Here is a 10008-nt window from a genome sequence, read left to right as displayed (position 1 = left end):
ATATATATATATATATATATATAATATTCCATTTTTTCCTTTGATTATCACTGATAAGTGAAAACACCTGATATCAGAATCAGCTTTGTCTCATCACAGGTTTACAGGTGAAATTCCTTTTTTTTCCCCGAACATTTTGCAAACATTAGGAGCAGCATAACAGGTACTGTATGTACAGTACATGTTTTTTTGAACATTGGGATCCTATGTTATAGGTGTGTAGCTTTACATACAGTAACAAGCCGTCATGAGGCGAATCTGATTTTACCAGCAGCTGTCATACAGTAAGAGCAATAGTGGTGGTCTTTAAAGGAACAACCAGCTTTTTTGACATTTGGGCCCTTTTGTCACCCTGATAGGATTTCATTCCTCAAAACCGTTTTTGAGATTTTTATCCATTATTGAGATGTACCAGCCACACAATCTTATCGCACTCCACCACGCCTGCCTGCTGCTGACATCATGCCTGCCTTGAAATGTTAAGATTCAACATATCTGTGGTTTGCAGAAACGTACAATGGCAAGGCTTTTTCTCTGGTGATTGGGTTGCCTGCTTCACCCCGAATAGAGCAGAGAGAGAGAGAGAGAGAGTGTTGTGACAATTGAACTTGAAGCACAGAAAGCTTGATCATCACGTGATTCACATAGACCTCAGATAGTTCCAGTTAGGTTGCTGATCAGAGCACTTTTTCTGGCTATATGCAAAACACGTTAAAAGTTGAGAACATTTTATATAATACACCTTTGATGTGGACTGATTTTTATCAGCTGACTGTACACAAATTCAGAGCTGCTCATCTCTCTGTCAAACACAGAGGCACCCAACTAACACCAGCATCCCTCATCCTCTTCTGCCTAACAAAAAGTACATTAAACCTTGATAAGTATACCACATTTGTCATGATAGAAGTTGTGTTTTCTTAAAGACAGACATATTAATTTCACTGATTCACCAGCATTAGCCTACTGCTCCAGACAAAGTAAGCCAACAGTGGTGCCCCCCAACAGAGAGGTGACAGCTTTCTTTTATTGATTGATTGATTGATTGATTGATTGATTGAACACTTTATTAGAAGTTTGCATAGGAAAAACTACAGGGCAGTACAGTTCACTGATACAAGGTCAACTAAAAGGGAAAAGACCACAAGAAAGCTGTTAGGCTTGTTTGCATTGGGGTCCCTTTGTACTCAATTCATACAACAGAACGTATACAACAGCTGTGGAGGGTAAACACACACACAGTCGCATGTCTACAAAAGATCAATACATTTTAGGCGTGAAATAGGCATATGCCATATGCAGTTGCCCAATCTTTTTTTTTTTTCCTAGGCCTATCCACCTGTTTCCGCAAGACTTTACTGTAGCATTGTCTGCGGGACACTTCCGGTTAACAGCAGACATACAAGCTCACGTCGCATCGCAGATGCAACCGTTGTGAGCTTGTAGATCACACTCGGATGCGACACCGGAAATGCCACTCGCCTTCTGCACAATGCACGATGGAATGTTGGAAAGTTGTGGATAGGCTAGTTTCAAACTTTGTTATCAATATTATACCGGTACCTTCCATAAAACAGGAAGGAGGAAGCGCAGACTGGGTTCAGTGGCTCTCTGGACAGGTGCTCTCCATGTGAAACAGGATGGTATAAAGTATGTACAATGTGCAGTATAGGTATAGCCTATAGGCCTACTGTATAAAAGATTCTGCTTGTAGTGATGCATACTGTTTGGGGAGAAGAATACTGAGGCAAAAATATAGCCTTTTATATTTATTGATGAGCAAGGCAACAGAGAAGGACCAACGAGTTTTGACTCTTGGCTCTTCAGCAGAGTGCCCCAGTAGCCTATTCGTATTCTGCATTACCACAAGCAGAACTATTTTTTTTCTCTCTTTTACACTGAAAGCTGCACTATGTAACTTTCCTCTTCTACCCCGAATTTGAACCCGGTTTCCTGCGCAAGTGCTTACATTTTTACCATTGATATAATAGAGCCTGCCTGCTTGCTCAGGGGATAAATTGAATCTTGACCTGAAGGTCAAAATTTGTGTTGGATCAGAACCTGTGATATGTCTAGATGAGATGTGACCTTTGACACAATCTATGACAGACAGTACTAATTCATGATAACATAAAATTAAAATGTGTATAATAATATAATTCAATAGAGTCTAGTCAACTCTACATATCAGAGAGAGGAGAGGGGAGAGGGCAGTGGCTGCTCAAGGAACTGCATCAAGTGGAAGGAGGAGGGAGAGAGGAAGTTCTCCAAAAAGTTTTTTTTCCCTGAAAAGATTGTTGAGCGAGGATCCGTTAGATCACAGAGAAACGGGGGAACCTCTGGACGAGGAAAAAAAGAGCTGGGGGAAGAAGATAACGGAACATAACGGTTTTTCAACAAAGCTCGTCCCTTTCTTGTTTTCCACACATGAAAAGCGTCCGGGCGGACGCGAAGGTGGTTTTTCCTTTGTTTCTCTCCAGCATATGGGAGAACTTGCACCATCCGAGGCGATGAGATGTGAGTGAGCTATGCCTTGTCGAAATGGACCGACCTTATCCAAGCGAAAACATGGCGTCTGCGTCCCGAACTTTGTGTTGTGCTCCGCTCTGCTGCTCACGCTCGGCTGCCTCCAGGCATGGGGATCGGGATCGGGCCCACCGCAGGGGGACAGCAGCAGCGCTAGGAGCTGCAGCCCGTGTCCCGTCAACTGTAGCTGCTCGTTGCTGGGACCGCAGCTCTCCTGCGTCGTCAACTGTTCCAACGTCGGTCTGGAAAGGGCCCCCTCGGCACAGGACGTCCCGCTGGCCACCAACGTGCTGTAAGTTAGAGCAGCAGTAGTAGCAGCAGCAGCAGAAGTGGTGGAAAGGAACTAAGTGCATTTACCTAATTAGGGCCCACTGTTACAGTAGGCCTACTTAAAGTTTTGAAGTAGTCTACCTTTACAGTTTTGAGGTGTTTCCAATTTCCAGTTCTTTCACTTCTACTTCTTCACTACGTACGCTATCAGAGGCAAACATTGTACTTTTACTCCACTGCAATTATTTGAAAACTTTAGTTAGGCCTACTATAGTTTGCAGATATAAAGTATTATATTATAAAACATAGGCCTACTTGAAAACTTTAGTTACTATAGTTTGCAGATAGCCTATAAATTATTATATTATAAAACATACATGAACCACTTCAGCTCAATTTTATACATAGGCTATTTGAAAATAGCAGATCCACAAGCTCAGAGCTCAACTGTGTGTTTCAAACATTTTAGTAGGCTACTTTTTGGTAGGCCTACATGTTGATACCAAACTTTTGTACTTTTATTCAAGTATATATTTTTATTCTGGACTTTAACTTAGGCTATAACACAGTAGGCCTATTTATTGCAGTATTGATACTTTTACCGACAAAATAGCCTACAAAATGTTTGTACTTTTTCAACCACTTATTACAGTTATTAGTGCTACAACCTGTTGCGGTATGTTGCGATGGAGTATGATTATATTATATCATAATCAGCTGTGACTTTGACCTGTGCTGCCATTTCATTTTGTTTGTTATTGTTGTTCTTGGGTTGATGTTGTTGTTGTTGTTGTTGTTCTGGAGGACATCTTTGTTCGAGTTGAATTGCATAATTTGAATATTTATTTGTCTAGCCTGTCCATTGGGCCTACTTCTAGTGGATTGGGCCTTCAATAGCAGCATTAGGCCCAACTAAAAATACCCCCAAATACATAGACCTATAATCCATAATACAGATTATGCCATACTCTGAGAGCTGTGTGTGAAATGTTAAATAAAATTAGATATTTGTAACATGTTGCAAGGTTGCAACAAACAATATTTTAATTTTGTAGTGCATTTTGATCCAAGAGAGAAAAGGCTACAAAGTTTAGGGTTTTGTGTGGCTGGTTATATTGTCATAGGCTTAGGCTATGGCCTGACCAATTTTGTGGGAGCCCAATGACGTGTGTGTGTGTGTGTGTGTGTGTGTGTGTGTGTGTGTGTGTGTGCGCGTGTGCGTGTGTGTGTGTGTGTGTGTGTTTGTTGTGAGAGAGTGTGTGCGCATGTGTGTGTGCGGTGTGTGTGTGTGTGTGTGTGTGTGTGAGAGAGAGAGAGAGAGAGAGAGAGAGAGAGAGAGAGAGTGAGAGAGAGAGGGATAAATAGGTGGAGAAAGCAGAATAGAGGCTGTGTCAGATAACAGAGAGGTTGTAGACACAGTTTGTCAGGAGAAAAGTCCACTGGTTAAAGTGGCCCAAAATGGTCTGTGGCGCAGATTTGACTGCAGCCTTGTGGAGAAGGAACATTCTGTTCTGAGCAGACGGAAGCCATATGTTATCAATTATTCACCCCCACCAAAAATGTACTTTTTATTCTACATAAAATATCCATAAAGGTTTCACTATGAAAATGTGCTGTTCTACTCTTTAAAAACTTGGCCAAAGAAATCCAGGAAACTACTGTTCACGGCAGTCTGTCAAAATGGAATTAATAATGGCACAAATGATAGTCACTGAAAACTATCATGACCAAAAGTGTGACACATCGTCTGTAGCCTTTGTTTGCTAAATGCTAAACTTCGCCAAAAATCCAACTCACCAAATCAACTTGCTAGGACACCTCGCCAATGAGCAGGGTTGTCAACATTGGACTGTCAGTCCAGGAGAATCCAGGAAATGTATTTGTTAGGGGGTGCGCAGAACTCCCCAACAGGAGTCTGGTTGTCCTCCCCCCAAAATTTCTTAACAGATATATATTTTCCTGTGTTTTGTTGAATTTTGTGCATTTTTTATACTTTTATCAGGCTTGCTTTACTAGCATGGGTACAATTTCAGCCTTAAAATGCCAAATGTAGGCGTACAAATGTGATGACTGAAGCAAAGTAAGACATCCTTAATAATGACTTCTCATCTGGGGGTCTTCCCCCAGAAAATATTTAACATAGTAGATGTACTTGCCAATCATCCTGGCAAATCCAGGAGCATTGACAAGCCTGCCCAATGTGCGTGGACAATTTGGCGAGTTGGATTTTTGGCGAAGTGACCGGTTACCCATAAAAGCCTGGGTTTCCGAGGCTACCCCTACGTAGACCTACATCTACTGAGCCACTCTGACATGCTGATGTAAGTCACAGGTGAGGTTGCAAGGCCTTTCAGGCAGTGTAATGGAAGCAAACAAACAATATTCAGGCTTACAGATTGCAGATATTGCTTCATAATGAATTTAGTTGACACTTGAATGGTATTTGCGTGAGAGCGGGTATGCACACTGCTAATCCTCTGATAATCCTGCTGCTCATCAGAAACACATTGTGCAGTCAGTGGAGATAGAACTCATTCCATAGCGGTTTAGAATAGTATCATCCGTCCTATGAGATGACTGCCTGAGATTATATTGTCTCTAGAATTGGGCCTCTTTTCCTCAACTCCCAAACAACCATGGAATTAAAATTAATTGAATTTAATGCTTTGGATCGTCTTGAAGGAGACTTGCATTTTGCATTTCTGGTTGAGACAATATTTCACCCATGCAATGAACCCTTATATAGAATGATTACATTTTTATCCTTCTAATACATTTTTATTCCATGGTTGGAATTTGGCAGGTGCAATGTGTTACCATAGACCAGGCAGAGCAGTTTCATTTGATAAACTATTATGCTATTTTGTTTTTTACTTATATTTCTTTTTTAAGTTAGATGAAAGCAATTTTGAATGGATTAGGTCTGGTTGTACATTGTAAATGTAAAGAATAGTGATTTTAACGTTATACTGAGTTACTGACACCATGTTACACTTACAGTACCTTACTGAAAAATAAGCTCATCTCTATCTTTATTTGGTAGTCCAGGAATATGAACCATGCTTGAAAGTGATTCATGAACACATCACTTTGACAGTGCATCTGCGAGTAAGAGCAAGGCACAATAAATGTTGGGTTGTTTTTTTATGTTCATTTTTCAGTAGCGTCAGTTTAGTGCAGTGGTTCTCAAAGTGGATTTCAGGGACTCTCTTCAAATTGACCTCTGTCTGCAACCTTTGACAGTGTACAAATGGAACCAAACAGACCCGTTAGGGTCCGTTTGTACACTGTCAACGTTAAGGGGAGACCTTCAAATGTCAAGTTTGAGAACCACTGTGCTAGTGTACAGTGTTCTGTTCTCTCTGTGGTTTCTGGTTAGTTTGGCTTTTCCTCTAGCAGGTGACAATGCTGGCTCTTCATTTGATTGGCTGTCAGCTATTTCTTCATGTGCCTGGGAGTTTCTCTTATACATCAACCAGGAGAGATGCTGTAAATGAATGATACTCAGATGGTGGGGGGTGTGCGCGCGTGTGTGTGTGTGTGTGTGTGTGTGTGTGTGTGTGTGTGTGTGTGTGTGTGTGTGTGTGAGTGTGTGTGTGTGAGTGTGTGTGTGTGTGTGTGTGTGTGTGTGTGTGTGTGTGTGTGTGTGTGTGTGTGTGTGTGTGTGTGTGTGTGTGTGTGTGTGTGTGTGTGTGTGTGTGTGTGTGTGTGTGTGTGTGTCTTTGCAAGCTGGCTCTGGTTGCTGGTGCACACTTTGAAATGTGTTGTCATACATCGAACAAGCTATTAAAAAAAACAACAACAACGAAACAGTCATTTCCAGGAAAAACCACAGGCTGTTTGTGTGACTATCCTTAATGAATTATAGTGTTGGTGAGTAGTTTTCAAAGTTGAGGTTGCTAGGCTAGCGTTTTCCCCCTCTGTGTTTTGGTTCTTTTGCACCGTCATGAGCATAGACATAAAAAGGTAGTAGCCTACGCCTCCTCCGACTCTATCTGGGGGCGTCTGTATCTGCGGGCGCCATTTTCAAAAGGGCAAGCTCGTAAGAGGCACTGAGGCAGCCGTGCAGCAGCAACTAGTTAGTTAGTTGGAAAACTCTGCAATCCAAACAGGTCTCAAAAGATATGGTCAGTTTGTGTGCAGCTCAATGGTGCTGTTCAGACATTTGTGTGCAGCTTGGGATGTGATTGGTTTAGAACGAAGATGTGTTTGTGATCAGGGAGCACATTGAGGATACCCTGACAAACTTAACCACTTGAAAATCGGTTGTTGTGATGATTTTTAAAGGATTTCAATTTCAGCGGCAGCTATGAGCTTGGGGAGTGGGATCTAGCAGCCATTTGCCTTTTTGCGGCAGCTCCACAGAGACAAAACACTGTGGATCTCCTCCATTATTGAGGAGAGATGTAAACAAAACAATTAGAGATGGACATCGGTATCGGCCGGTATCGAAAATCGGCCGGTATTATATAAAATCGGCCTCAATCGGTGACCGGCCGGTCCTAACGTAATTTCCGGTTTTCCGCCGATCAAAAATGACACGCATTCGCAGTACGCAACATGTGGCTCAACGCGCGCTGACCAAAACAAAGCAGCAGCGAAGCTAACGCTAACAGACTCATGAAGAAAACATGTCGCAGATTTGGACTTATTTCACTGTGTGCCAGGATGATCCAAAACTCGCTCTTTGCATTGATATTACCCGTTCGCTCAAATAAATAACTCCATCTCATTACAGTACATCTGAACAAAAGCAACGATGCGAGCTGAACGGGGCTATAGTGTTCCGTCTATCTCTCTCGCTCTCTCTCCCCGTCCCTCCCTCCCTCCCTCCACACACACTCTGACTCTCACACCCACAACGAACAGCAGCGAGTGCATGGTGGCTGGCTGCGTGAGTTTAGTCGAAAACAGCTGATCTACAAGGCATACAAACTCACATCATGCTAAAGAATGGCCAGATTAATGCACAGATTGCACACGCTTTATGTGCTGAAGCACAGGGCACCATGCTATTCCTGCAAAAGTGCTGAAATCTATAGCAAAGGCTGCCGAAGAAGCGCTAAAAATGTCCGAGAAGCGTCTATTTTATTTCCCGTGCGAATCGTCTATTTTACGTGCTATCAACAGTGATTTTCCGATGTTTCCTCCCTGTTGGTAGCCAGCCACACATATCCCAAATATTGCGCTACATAAATGCATGTAATCATGAGCAGCATGAGTGTCCACTGTAGCCTGCTTGTTTAGCGTCCTGTGTTAGATAAACACTTCTCTGAGTCTCATCACCCAATGTTGCCAGGTTTTGTTTTTGAGAGAGAAACAAGCAACCAGGGGGGTTGCTTGTTGATACTAATGACAGTATAAAAACAGAAAGGATTGCCAAGCCAATTTCACCAGCATATTAATAACAATGATAATAATAATAGTTAAATAGCACCAGCTTTCATTTTTCAAGTACAAACATTGCACTAGATTGAGTTCAAGTTTAGTTTTAAGTTAACTCAGTGCTGCTTAAAAAATTGTTGATTGTGACATTGAAAGTCAACTATTCCAGTGTTTAACTGGGGTACTACGAGTACCCCTGGTGATACCCAGAGGAACTGCATGGGATACTGAAGAAATTACATGGTAGAATACCAGCCAACTGAGATGTGTTTTTGAATTTTGTTGATCAGTTGATGATTGGTTGTAGATTACTAGTTATTGACATGAAAACTGACTGAATCTTATTGTCAGTGTTGAAAATAAATCTGCTCAGGATGCACTGTTTGAAACTCAGTCCATTTCTTATTTGTGATGTTATATTGTTGAACAGGGGTGTTATGCATATAGCCTACCATAGTTGTGGTTTTAATTGCAGTTATATAAGCAAAATGTTGTCTGGGAAAGGGAGTACTTGGATAAAAAAATCATGGAAAGGGTACTCAAGCCAAAAAATATATGGTGTATTGTATAATTATTGTTCTTTCTTAGATAGAAAATCGGTATCGGAAAAATCGGTATCGGCAGATCAGAATTTAATAAAACCGGAAATCGGAATCGGCCAAGAATTTTGCAATCGGTCCATCTCTAAAAACAATAGGAATTGTTGAGTGATACAAATAAGTGATTTAGCGTAAAATCCCACAGCTCGCGTCAGACTCAAGATTAAAAAGAATTTACCGATCGTTTTGGGATATCATAACATCATATTATTAACGTAATAAAATGGCTAATCCATAATTCTCCTATAATAGTGGAGCGACTGCCTGCTTCGATGGACATGAATGCATTAGAAGGCTCGACTGACAGTTCTAATTTGGCAGCCGTGGTACAGTTCGCTCCAATGAACTGCAGTGGCCAATAGGTTTCTATAATCTATGGTCATGAGCTCCATTGTCTTTTCAGTCAGGGGCCTTTTATGCCTTTTATTGATCAGACAATAGACTGACAAGAAATGGGGAGAGAGATGGGGAGTGATGGGCATCAAAGGCCGTCGGGAACGGACTCGATCCTTCGAACCGACACGCTGTCAGGCTGGCTTTGCAGCCATGCATCTGCGGGCCGCAACCATGTTTGGCAGCAGCCAGCAGGTAGGTCACTGACGGTGACACCATTCAGTGCACAGTGACAGTCTACTGTCACATTAGGATAGGGCGGCCGTATCAGGCCAGCACAAGCCCTTGTGCACCCTCTCTGCTCATCGCTCATCACCCTCTTCATTCCCTTTATCACTAGCGGTGTGGAAATATATCGATTGTAAAGGCTTCAAAAGAATCCATCAGACATCAGAACATATACTATATGGTTGATAGGATTTCTTTAAATGGAGCCCAGCAATGTGTGAGCGTTTGTACTTTTTCTTTAGTATTATTTTTCGCTCAGCACCTGCCCGTTTCAGGGTTTGAATGTGCACGTCTGTCTTCCTTTTCAGAACCATTTATGGTTGATCCCATATATATTTATGAGCATGATGCAATGACATTGCATAATTGATGATACCCCGCTACAGTTGATCATCCACATCCTTAAAGACGTAATGCACTGCAGAAGGATTTATGGATGTTAATACATGTATGTATGTGTGAAGGAGAGACTGAGGAGGAAAGAAGGAGTTCATTATATGTACAGCAGGGGTCTTCATTGTTTTCAGGCCAAGGCCTTAGAGAGATGAAGCAGGGACCCCCAGATTCCATATAGTTTCATCGTTTGACAGCACAATCATCAGTGTAT

General features: G+C 41.9%; 1 protein-coding gene across 1 annotated transcript in view; it reads left to right on the top strand.

Moving 5' to 3' along the window:
- Positions 1-2528: 2528 nt before the first annotated feature.
- The window catches only part of pkd1a (polycystic kidney disease 1a), a gene marked incomplete at its 5' end in the record, with an annotated part of 160009 nt that continues 152529 nt past the window's right edge, over positions 2529-10008 (top strand). The window contains one exon of the mRNA XM_080722718.1: positions 2529-2818. Within this exon, the coding sequence (XP_080578844.1) occupies positions 2529-2818 (290 nt within the window). The remainder of the gene's footprint in view (positions 2819-10008) is intronic.

This window comes from Nannobrachium achirus (assembly GCF_963921795.1).
Source record: "Nannobrachium achirus genome assembly, chromosome: 3".
In the NCBI taxonomy this organism is placed as follows: domain Eukaryota; kingdom Metazoa; phylum Chordata; class Actinopteri; order Myctophiformes; family Myctophidae; genus Nannobrachium; species Nannobrachium achirus.
The sequence above is the reverse complement of the archived record's forward strand: the minus strand, read 5'-3'. Positions and strand labels throughout refer to the sequence as shown.